Source organism: Schistocerca serialis, chromosome 2 (assembly GCF_023864345.2).
Source record: "Schistocerca serialis cubense isolate TAMUIC-IGC-003099 chromosome 2, iqSchSeri2.2, whole genome shotgun sequence".
In the NCBI taxonomy this organism is placed as follows: Eukaryota; Metazoa; Arthropoda; class Insecta; order Orthoptera; family Acrididae; genus Schistocerca; species Schistocerca serialis.
The window spans coordinates 191,099,731-191,112,816 of record NC_064639.1 but is presented as its reverse complement, the minus strand read 5'-3'; the positions used below and the strand labels follow the sequence as shown (position 1 = coordinate 191,112,816).

Below are 13,086 nucleotides of genomic sequence, written 5' to 3'. Positions count from 1 at the left end.
GCTTCCAGCACAGAAGAATAAGGTCAATGGCTGGTTAGCCTTAACTATATGAAGATGGTATCTGTTCTTTGGACATGTCCGAAAGAACAGATACCATCTACATATGTTACTAATTGATATTATCGTTTCACCGCAACTGGCTGTGGATCACATAGGACACCAGGTCATGGTCAGACAGAAGTCTCTGACACAGCATTTTAATAAGTTCGGCGATCTTACATTCATAGTCTGGGTAATCAATGACACTCGCCAGCTTAGAACTGAATATGCCTAGTGTTACAGTGTGGAAGATATTACGGAAAAGCCATTCAAATTTTATGAATTGGATCTGCTGTAAGATGACAAAGAAGAACGTGCTGAGTTTTGTGTAGAAATGTTTAAAAATGCAGATTGAAGATACCTTTTCTTAAAAAAATTGTGTTCAATGACGAAGTCACCTTCCATACCTGAGGTAAATTGAATCGGCATAATGATCGGTGAGGTGAAACCATGTCATGTAATCGAACAGATTGACGGTCCTTTCTTTTTGCCGAGTCAAATTTAACTGGCCTATTGTAGCTAGTCACACTTGAGCTTTATCCATTGCCTTAGTTATGGCGTGATATGGGCACAGAATTTATTTTCTAGCAGGATGGCGCGGCACCACATCTCCATCGTGAAGTTGACGTGTGTCTCTCAAGGGATGTGCTGAGTTGGATCTGAAGTGGTGGTACAATATCCTTGCCACCCTGATAAACTGATTTGGCAGGAAACTGTTTACGGACGGGACATTTGTCATGTTACAAAAGCTACCCACATTGCACATTTATAAATAAAACTCAATGATGTACACTGATGTGAAAAAAGTCACGTGATAGCAATATGCAGATACACAGATGGCAGTAGTATCGCGTGCACAACGTACAAAAAAGATGTGCATTGGCCGAGCTGTCATTTGTACTCAGGTGATTCATGTGGAAAGGTTTGCGACGTGGTTATGACCGCTCGACAGGACTTAACAGACTTTGAGCACGGAATGGTTGGTATTTACAGCTAGACACATGGGACATTTCATTTGTGAAATCGAGAGTCAAGCGTGTGCCAAGAATATAAAATTTCAGGCATTGCCCCCCACCAGGGACAACACAGTGATCGACGGCCTTCACTTAACGACCGACAGCAATGACTTTGTCAGTGCTAACAGACAAGCAACACTGCGTGAAATAACTGCAGAAATCAATGTTGGACGTTCCATGAACGTATCCCTTAGGACACTGCGGCGAAATTTGGAGCTAATGGGCTATGGCAACAGACGAACGACCCTGGTGCCTGTGCTAACAGCACGTCATTGCTTCCGGCGTCTCTCCTGGTCTCATGACAATATCGGTTGGACCCTAGACGACTGGAAGACAGTGCCGTGGTGGATTTTGGTTGGTAAGAGCTGCTGGTATGGTTCGAAAGTGGTGCAGCCCCCCGGAGCCATGGACTTAAGTTGTCAACAAGGCACTGTGCAAGTTGGTGGTGGCTCTGTAATGGTGTGGGCTGTGTTTACAAGGAATGGATTGGGTGCTCTGAACCGATTTGTGACTAGAAATGGTTACGTTCGGCTACCTGGAGACCATCAGCAGCAATTCATTGACTCTGTGTTCCCGAACAACGATGAAATTTTTATGGATGACAATGCGCCAAGTCACTGGGCTACAGTTGCTCACGATTGATTTGAAGAGCGTTCCGGACAATTAGAGCGAGTGATCTGCCTACCCAGATCGCCCGACATGGATCACATCGAACATATATGGGACATAAATGAGAATTCAGTTCCTGCACAAAATCCTGCACCGGCGACGTTTCTGCGGTTACGGATGGCTGTAGATGCATCGTGGCTCAATAGTTCTGCAGGGGGACTTCCCAACGGCTTGTTGAGTCGATGCCACGTCGATCCGCTACCTAAACTCCTAGCGCAGGAAGATCCGACACGATGTTTAGAGGTATCCTATGACTTTTGTCATGTCAGTTTACTGCATTCAGTGCTGTATCAAACATTTCTGTACGTTATTTACCTTTTTCATAAGTAAAGTTTACTTTTGTATAACTAATTTATAAACATACTGTATGTCGAAGAAACTGTGTGCTGCGATGAGTCATCAAAGGAAAGGGAAGAGAGAGAGAAAGAAGAAGGTATGGAATACTGGACGCCATTAAAAACAGACAGTCGATACCTCTCATAAGAGAGATATAACAAACCGGATGGAAGGTGCGGAGGTGCAGTACGTACGTATCTGGTGTATCTTGCGGCAGAAGGGCGAGCCGCCCGTGACGTTGTCTGGACAGCTCAGCAGGTAATTGTCGTCGACGGGCGCTTCGTAGCAGCCCTCGTCGCGGTCCGAGCGACACTGGTAGCACTGCATACAGCGCGCTGCACAGAAACACACACACCTCATATACCTTGCTATAATATAAGCACAAAGACTTGAATTACTATTGCTAAAATTACTTCCCGATATATTTTCCAAAATATTCGAAAAAGCAATGAACTCAAAAACAGTCTCACATTTAAGTAGAAACAGTCTACTTACAATGGAATCGAACGAACTTCCCCTCGCCGATGTGATTCACGTTGACATGGCGTGTAGGACACGACTAGGACTTATCATACGTACACAGGAAGACGCAAATCTCAACCGCTTCTGGGAAAATCGAGTTTGAAAATTACAAGTGTGCTTACGCTGCACGCTTTGTAGTAAGACTGTTGATATTTTTAAAACTACAGGAAACCCAATACATCGATATTTAAAAGTGTCATTACTGATGCTCGATATATTGAACAATGCTATCGAAATATCGAACTATATTATTGATATATCGACGGGTGTGGTATCAACGTACCAGCCAAAAAAATATCTGCTGCACACTGTAAACATACTGCCAGTTATAGAGCTATATATTTAAGTATTGATTTTTATTAGATATCGTCTACATCAACAAGCTAGCAGCCTGCTTATCAAATGGTTCAAATGGCTCTGAGCACTATGGGACTCAACTGCTGTGGTCATCAGTCCCCTAGAACTTAGAACTACTTAAACCTAATTAACCTAAGGACATCACATAGACCCATGCCCGAGGCAGGATTCGAACCTGCGACCGTAGCAACAGCGCGGCTCCGGACTGGAGCGCCTAGAACCGCACGGCCACCGCGGCCGGCGCCTGCTTATCCACTTGGAGCATGAATTGAAAGGAAAACTATGCACGTTCACGCTTGGCGGTAACCGCTTTGCTAACAATGGTAACTGCAGACAAATGGCACAATAAAATTTGTCCGATGTCATATAGATCTTTGTTCATTAGTTTCAAGAATGCCGATGTGAAGAAATAGCGCACTAGTTGCGTTTAAAATTATTGCTTAACGCAACTGGTATGCTATTTCCTCACATCGGAAATGTTGTTATTCCCTTCAGCCCCCTCACCCCCCCCCCCCCCCAAGTAAAATCAGACTTCTTCTTTGCGCCATCTATAGTTGCTTTACACCGTCAAAGAGGAGTGTACGTGATGAAAGCTCAAAAAGTACTTAGACTCATTCACACAGTGAAAGTGAAATTATGTTCTACTACAATTTCAAAAGAATAACTACAAATATTTGCAGAAAATTGCGAAAAAATATAAAGTAAAGACATCGGCCCTCTGTATTGCCATTTCCACATCAATATATCGATATGTCGGCGAGAAACCACCGCCTATCTACATCGATATTTTTGGAGGAAATTTCGATGTATGAATGTCTTATCAGCAGTCCTGCTTTGTAGGGCAGCTAATGCTCACAGAATCCGCAATCAAGCGATAAGAGCTTAGTCTGATATGCTCGAGGTCTCTGGAACGAATCACGCTGCCGGTAGTTAACATATTTTACTGCGTAATTCAAAAAACAGTTTTATTATGACCGTGCAAAATATCAATACTTAATCTTTCATTTACTTCAGTCCGGAAACACGAGACTGCTACGGTCGCAGGTTCGAATACTGCCTCGGGCATGGATGTGTGCGATGTCTTTAGGTTAGTTGGGTTTAAGTAGTTCTACGATCTAGGGGACTGGTGACCTCAGATGTTAAGTCCCATAGTGCTCAGAGCCATTTGAAGAAACATCGCGCTTGTGAAACTTAACTAATCTATTACTCGTTCGGCTGCAAGGTCCGTAAACAGTAGGGCTGATGTAAATAATTTTAAGCTAAAGATTTATTTCATATCAGCTCCTGGTGGTTCTTAAACTCTAGAATAATATGGTGGAGTACTTTATTTCCCACCGATTTTGCTTTAAAATATTTCTAATAGATGACAGCGCTTTGTTATTTGAGATTTCAGCTAATCTTTTGCCTGCCCAGTAGCAGGTGCAAACTTGTTTGAAGCATGCAGTATAAGCACGCCTATAATTTTCAAACTAAATTTTCTCGAAACTGGTTGACAGTTGCGTCTCCCTATTTACACACATTGAAGTCCTGGCCGTGCCCTACAAAACCTGCCAACAAGAATTTATTCTGTCAGGGGAAGTTCGTACGGACTCCTTGCCAGCACATCACTGTTTGCATTCCAGATGGGTTGCTCGACTGACAGTGCTATTCATAAACCGCTCGTCAAATATTACGAGCCTTAAATAATAACACGCCGCCATTCAGTATTTTTGTGATCTTTCCAAGACCTTTGACTACGTAGATCATGTTAGTTTCTTAGAAAAACATAAGTTTTATGGAATTATTGGTTTTACAAAAGCTAGTTTCAGTCATACTTAACACATACTTAACACACAGAATGCAAAATGTTGCGCTGAATAATTCAAAAAAGTTTGAAAGATAGAATATTTCAGTGACTTAGGAGAAATCACAAAGGGAGATCCATAGGGATCAATTTTGGGTCCACACCTCTTCCTTACATACGTGAACAACATTCCACTTAACATGCATCAAGTAGAAATGGCAATTTTTACAGACAATACTAAAATTATCAAAACCCCCTTAGACACAAGTCAACAGAATAAATTTTTAATCATGTTTTTCAAATAGTTATTAAATGATTCTCTGAAAATGAACATACCCACAATTATGAGAAAACACACTGTAACTAGTTCTTTAGAACAGTCATACCGACTGATGTAGCACTTGAACAGGAGTCAGTAAACACGACAGAATGTTCCAGAGTTTTGGTTTTACATACTGATGAAAACCTGAATTTCAAGAAGTACGTTATTGAGCTACTCAAACAATTAAGTTCAGCTACTTTTGCTCATCTTATAATTGGTGATCCCCCTAAAATATTTTCCATATTTCCACTCAGTAATGTCTTATGGTATAATATTCTGGGATAACTCATTACTTAGAAAGAAAGTATTAATTATACACTCCTGGAAACGGAAAAAAGAACACATTGACACCGGTGTGTCAGACCCACCATACTTGCTCCGGACACTGCGAGAGGGCTGTACAAGCAATGATCACACGCACGGCACAGCGGACACACCAGGAACCGCGGTGTTGGCCGTCGAATGGCGCTAGCTGCGCAGCATTTGTGCACCGCCGCCGTCAGTGTCACCCAGTTTGCCGTGGCATACGGAGCTCCATCGCAGTCTTTAACACTGGTAGCATGCCGCGACAGCGTGGACGTGAACCGTATGTGCAGTTGACGGACTTTGAGCGAGGGCGTATAGTAAGCATGCGGGAGGCCGGGTGGACGTACCGCCGAATTGCTCAACACGTGGGGCGTGAGGTCTCCACAGTACATCGATGTTGTCGCCAGTGGTCGGCGGAAGGTGCACGTGCCCGTCGACCTGGGACCGGACCGCAGCGACGCACGGATGCATGCCAAGACCGTAGGATCCTACGCAGTGCCGTAGGGGACCGCACCGCCACTTCCCAGCAAATTAGGGACACTGTTGCTCCTGGGGTATCGGCGAGGACCATTCGCAACCGTCTCCATGAAGCTGGGCTACGGTCCCGCACACCGTTAGGCCGTCTTCCGCTCACGCCCCAACATCGTGCAGCCCGCCTCCAGTGGTGTCGCGACAGGCGTTAATGGAGGGACGAATGGAGACGTGTCGTCTTCAGCGATGAGAGTCGCTTCCGCCTTGGTGCCAATGATGGTCGTATGCGTGTTTGGCGCCGTGCAGGTGAGCGCCACAATCAGGACTGCATACGACCGAGGCACACAGGGCCAACACCCGGCATCATGGTGTGGGGAGCGATCTCCTACACTGGCCGTACACCACTGGTGATCGTCGAGGGGACACTGAATAGTGCACGGTACATCCAAACCGTCATCGAACCCATCGATCTACCATTCCTAGACCGGCAAGGGAACTTGCTGTTCCAACAGGACAATGCACGTCCGCATGTGTCCCGTGCCACCCAATGTGCTCTAGAAGGTGTAAGTCAACTACCCTGGCCAGCAAGATCTCCGGATCTGTCCCCCATTGAGCATGTTTGGGACTGGATGAAGCGTCGTCTCACGCGGTCTGCACGTCCAGCACGAACGCTGGTCCAACTGAGGCGCCAGGTGGAAATGGCATGGCAAGCCGTTCCACAGGACTACATCCAGCATCTCTACGATCGTCTCCATGGGAGAATAGCAGCCTGCATTGCTGCGAAAGGTGGATATACACTGTACTAGTGCCGACATTGTGCATGCTCTGTTGCCTGTGTCTATGTGCCTGTGGTTCTGTCAGTGTGATCATGTGATGTATCTGACACCAGGAATGTGTCAATAAAGTTTCCCCTTCCTGGGACAATGAATTCACGGTGTTCTTATTTCAATTTCCAGGAGTGTATAAAAACGAGCAAAAAGAATAATAAGCTGTCGCCTTGTAGGGACCTCTTCAAGCATTTGGCATTTCAACTGTCGCCCTCTCCCCCCCCCCCCCCACTTCCCCATCCCCCCACTATAAGAACAAAAATTTTTGATCATTTTCCCAATAACGTAAAATTTTTGGCATACAGCAAACCAAGACTTAAATGTGACCTAAAATCATTCCTTCTGGACAGCTACTCCTATTCCACTGACGAATATTTATTCAAAAACTGGTAGTCTTAAAAATGGTCGTAAGTTTAGCTGACTGAGCAGGGTGAAAAGTAATATGTTCATTAATCTTGAAAAATGGTTCAAATGGCTCTAAGCATTATGGGACTTAACATCTGAGGTCATCAGTCCCCTAGACTTACAACTACTTAAACCTAACTAACCTAAGGACATCACACGCACCCATGTCCGAGGCAGGATTCGAACCTGCGACCATAGCAGCAGCTCGGTTCCGGACTGAAGCGCCTAGAACCGCTCGGGCACAACGGCCGGCTAATCTTGAAAATAATCATGTATACATATCCTGTAAACTTACCCGTTCAACGATATTTCGACAAAAAAAAAACGCTCAAATGATTTCTGGAACAGGTAACTAATAAACATTATTACGACTGGTTTTCGTCCATTAGGTGGCTGCAACGGGGCAGAGCGCGAGAAAAACAACCGGAGCTTGCAAAAACTTAAAAGCTTTACTTTCTCAGGGTCATGACCGCATTTTATCATAATTATAATCCAAATTTTTTGAGGGGATCGAATGTTGGGGCTGATAACTTGCATGTGTGAGTTTCTCTACTTAAAATATTCGTGATGTTTGTTTGTTAATATGTTCAATGGCAGGTGTCAATTCGCTTCATACCTTTTCGCACATATACTGGTGCGTAAGCATAAAGTTCAACTGACGTTACCATTTAGTTACTGGTCAGTTCACCAAAGTTTCAAAAGCACTCTGTAAGTTCACCTAAACAGAAGCAGTAATAGATTACGTCGCAAATATTTCGTCAGAAAAATTACCTCTCCGTAACGTTAACATATAACTGCGAAACAATTGCGCTTCCCTGGATTCTTCCATTATGATTCTGGGGAAGGTATACTATTATCCTCGTGGAGAAAGTCATTGTTTGACAGCCTACAGGCACATGTACTCTAGACGTTCTCACTGTGAAAATTAAAAATATCTCCACTATTTTAGTTCAGATTGAGACTGTTGGGATGTTTTATACAGTTGTAAGGCAAATGCCAGAAGTGGAAATTCCCTGCCAAACATTGCCAGTTGGATGTCCCTTTGCACTCTGACTAAAATTTATACGTGTTCTGCTCAAGCAGTAATAAGTGATGCAGAAAACTAAGTACTTCATGAAGACCATAAATGATTGTCAATAGTACAAACCACAAAAGATTTATCCCGAAAAATCCACATGGGCCTAGCCAAATAGGTTAAGTCATGTACACAGGTTCAGTCACCAGTCGCAATATAATGCTCTTCAAAGTGTAGCATATATCCGAGCATTCACTGAGTAAAACATAATGGTTCAAGAAATAAATCACCCACAGCTACAATTAACTTTTTTAGCCGTGCACTTTGACCCTTTGCATGGTATGGCCAGACCAGGTGGATAAAGAGGTTAATTGTAGCTATGAAAGATTTATATCCTAAAATATTATCTTCAGCTTGGAACCTTTAACAATTATCTCTAGAAACAGGGCGAAGATTACGGAAATTATTACGGTATATTTCAGTAAACTAGAAAATAGATTAGCCGTCTGTTACAAAGTCAAGAAGTTGTAGTGACACATGCCAGCTTTCTTGTGGAAACAGATTGGAGTATAAAACAGATTAATATACACTAGATCAACCGGCAGGCACCGTAATTGTCAGCTTCACTCTCATGGGAGAACACTGAGGACGTGCCAAACAATCTTCAATGACAGTGGCTTCTGGCAGCCTCCAATTGTCTTACGAAAACGTGCCCACAAAATTTCAAAATAACTTTTCTCTTAGTAATATTCATTTATTATCATGTGGCCACGTATTTATGCAAATTGTGAATATAGGATCCGATAACAGCATTGAGGAAGCAAGCAAGTTATTATTCCTTCCACATTTCGTTTGCACGAGGAATAACATGTATCTTATTTTGTCACCATGCGGGATGCGTTAAAAAACAAGTGTCATTGGGGATCTTGAATAAATTGCAAGGTTTCCCCAATGGGCACGACAAGCTTTCACTGGAACCTCTGGCAATATATCTGAAGAGTAACAACTATTGGCATACCATCTGTAGTGGCGAACGGAAAACAGATCTCTGTTCCTAAAAGAACCTACAGATGTCAGTGCTGGCATTGTGCCATCTTAGTTGCTTCACGCTCTCATAGATGGAGCGGTCGGCGCTACACAGCGGAAAGAAGCGCGCTACACAGTCTCGAAAACTGCTTTGTGAATTTTGTGACCATGACTTCCATTCAGACTAGAACTAAAATTTACAGCGCCAGTCTCATCGACTTTCTTGCTGTGGAAATAGTTATTCCATTTACGTTTTCTTGTTTTGTAAAAACAACGAATACAAATCCAAGTTGCAATTCTGAAACAGTGCACAAAGCTCCGTAAAGGAAGGAACTTTAGCGTTCCACTTCTATTTTAACGCAGTATAATACAATGCAGAATAATTATACGCTCAAGGTAGTGATACGTGGAGATAAGAAAATTAAGATATAATAACTAAGAAATAATTCTTGCGCTTCTAAAAAATTAAAGGTCTTCATTTGTTGCATTGGCCATATTATTTATCTTCAAGTTCACTAAACATGCTGTAATCTAAGTATAAATAGAAACGTTAACAGGTCTAACTAGAAGCATGATAATTTTATTCTACTTAAAAAGAAAGCAGACTTAATTTTCGTACCAATAACCTTCACGTAAAAGGTGGACAAAGCACAAAAAAATAAGATGTTAATTTTCAAGTAACATCTAACATTATCACACATACAAAATGTTAATTTTCAAGTAACTTCTAACATCAATAAAGACGTACGTAACCAAGTCTTCTAACTAACGCAAAACAGATGTTTATGGTTAAGTTGCCAAGCAATTAGCAGGCGGCAGAAAATATCCCACATTATCAGCCAAGTCTCTTCAAAAACAAAACAATTAATTTCTGTGTAGTGCCACATTCCTGTCATGCAGTAGGAGCAGAGTTGTTACCAATTACTTTCTGTTTTTAACATCGCTGTTGATTCGTCTTTCCTGTTCATGTACTGCAGCTATTTTTGGAATCTGACAATTATTTTAAATTATTCCTGAGAGTGTTAGTGATTTCTAACTGTATTTACAATGAAACTAGGGAACTATACATATTTCTTACCATTTTTGATTGAATACTGAAGGATAAACATCAGGTGAGCAGCAGACATCAAGTTCATACTTCTTCCATCGCAACTCGGTTAAAGAGCATGATGTTGGAACCTAGAACGGACAAAAATGAACTACTGTAACACGTTTTACAAGACAACGGAACAGCACACATTCCTTGACAGATCTTTTATGTTCAAAATAACAATATGTAGAATGTCAGTGTCTGCATGGAACATCGATAATGAGCAAGATAATCGTTTCTGAGCAATAATGGTAGACTATTGTGACCATACTTCTTTAAAAAAAATCACCGTGCAACAGAAATGAATAATACGTCAAATACAACAGATTTTAAATTTTCTTCATCTCGCGAAACTGCAGAATTTTCACTTATTGTGATGTCACATCATATGGACCCTTACATACATCAACTGTCAATACTGAGGAACAACCTAATACTAACATTCGAGCCCAAACAGCCACTGTCCATGGTTTTCAGTGCATGTGTTTCCGAGAAATGCAAAAATCTTAATATGATCTCCCTTACCTTCATCTGGGTAAATATTGTCCGTGGTTCTACGTAAACTTGAGCCAGCCCAGAAAAAAATCGGAATTAATGGACATACAGTATAAGCTTACTTCCAAAGAAAAGAAAATTAAATTTAAACATGGTGTAAAGAGACCTTTCGGCTCTCTTCTCTTCGTAACAGATTAAACATATTTGCTGCTGTATTAATAAGCTATAAGCAACGCTGCACTGAAAAGAGAATATCTTTGGGGCGCCACAGAGAAAGTAGATGCCAATTTGTCGTCAAGTCCAGCATAACGTCTAGAGAGCCGTTGTCAGTAATCTTTGGAAGTTTTCAGAGGAATGCAATGATTGTATCCATAAAGAGCATTTCAAAAATGTGAGACTGCAAATCTCACAGTCTCTTATGTGAACCATGTGTGTACCTACCAGTTAATTTCTCCTATTTAAGTAAAACTACTTTTACATACGCATATTATGCGTATGGTTAAATGAGACTGTAATGTTCCATTAACAAAATATATCTGTGTCCAGAGGGGGTCTAGTTTAGCAGGGGATACAAACCGTCATCTTTGACCAATGGCGTCAGAATTGGCCAGAGAGCATATATTACAAAGATGAAAGAGCTGAGAAGAATGTTCAGAAACAAAAAAACTGCACTTCACATATATAAGGGCCAGTAGTATTTTCACGTTAACGATATCGCGTGTTTGTATCTTAGTACTTCTCCGCAAAATACAATGGAAAAATATGAATGAAATATATTGCTAGCAAAGAATACATCACGTTACATGTATGTCAGCTGTATCTAGAAACTCTTTCGAACTGTATTGTTTAAGTGCAGTACAGGATACAAGTTCAGCGTACATCGATTTCTTAGTTTCAAGTAGCATTGCTATCCTGTTGCTCACTTTAACTATGTATCCCCTGCTTCACTAAACCGTAAATGAAACACCCGATACAAATTAAAAGCTCATTTTAAGTGTGTTGCTTAAGTACAGTACGGAATACGAGTTTGTCGTAAGTCGATTTCTTCGTTTTCACTAGCATTACTGTCCTGTTCTTCGCTTGAACGATGTATCCTCCGCTACAGTAAACCTTAAGTGGAACACGGGATACAAATTGTAGATGTGTTGTTTATTTCGTCTCCGCTATTACTAACAGTCTTTTCTTACGTTGATGGCTGGGTGTTGTGTGCTGTCCTTAGGTTAGTTAGGTTTAAGTAGTTCTAAGTTCTAGGGGACTGATGACCATAGATGTTAAGTCCCATAGTGCTCAGAGCCATTTGAACCATTTTTTTTCTTACGTACATATCGGTACTACTGATGACAGAAGGACCTACGTATGTAATATATGCATACCAGACTTCCGTTGACCTCTATATACGTACACTGGTAACGAAAAGGTGGAAATAGACGTACGTTACATTTGCAACCTGTACCTCAATTGAGCTACACGGAGACAAGAAGACGACAGACGTACAATTTGTATCCCGTACTTCAATATGGGGCACAGTTTTCTTGCTGCCTTGGACGCTAATAGTATCCCATTCGTTACATGAGCTATATAGCTGTATGCAACATTTGTATCTTGCTCGCCGATTGACATATATAGTGTCAGTGTAAAGGCAAAGTGAAGGACGGGATACAAATTTTAGTTGTGTCGTCAGTGTAAAGGCGAAGTGAAGGACGGGATACATTTTTAGTTTTGTCGGGGATTTCGCCTGTAATATAGCAAGTACGCATTCGAAAATGTCGTACTGATACTGGTGCTGGGAAACGAAAGAACATCGACAGCTGAGAAATTTCTGTTACGTACTTCACAACACGAAAATACACATATTGGTGGAATAAAACTGTGAAATATGTCAAAATAGTGAAATACAGTGAAAGAAGCAAATGGAAAAGTGAACTTACCACACGGAAGTATTGAGGAATAACCGAAGCTCGCCTAGACAGACAGTAACGAAAATTACATACCCATAAACAGACAAATCCATTCCTATAAACGAAAATAAGACATTAAAAATTGTTCTACAATAACAAAGTAATACTTCAAAGTACCTCAATATCATTACGAATAATTATTTTAATGTACAATGGTAGCGCTTATCCGGAACACAGAACTGTTTTATTATCTATGCCTCGAAGCGAAAACATTACTATCTATGACTGATGTATGACGCCATTGGTCAAAGCCGACGGGTTGTATCCCCTACTTCACTAGACCCGTCCAGAGTGTCTCATTACTCGGAGACCGAGAGAGATGGCGTAGTGGTTAGCAAAGGGCGCGAAAGTCATCTAGGAACTTCTGGTAACACGCCCTTGGTACGCTGCCACGCCACTTGCAGCACTGCAAGTTTATCAGTCCATCATCTCGATTTCTTATTGGTTGA

At 41.7% G+C, this 13,086-nt stretch overlaps 1 protein-coding gene across 1 annotated transcript in view; it reads right to left on the bottom strand.

Annotated features, from left to right (window-relative positions):
* LOC126456922 (uncharacterized) overlaps positions 1-10,792 on the bottom strand; it is a 28,780-nt gene extending 17,988 nt beyond the window's left edge. Inside the window, exons 1-3 of the mRNA XM_050092855.1 lie at positions 10,710-10,792; positions 10,173-10,273; positions 2,255-2,395 (exon numbers count right to left, since the gene is read on the bottom strand). Coding sequence (XP_049948812.1) covers positions 2,255-2,395; positions 10,173-10,230 — 199 coding nt within the window. The 5' untranslated portion in view covers positions 10,231-10,273; positions 10,710-10,792. The remainder of the gene's footprint in view (positions 1-2,254; positions 2,396-10,172; positions 10,274-10,709) is intronic.
* Between the last annotated feature and the right edge of the window lie 2,294 nt (positions 10,793-13,086).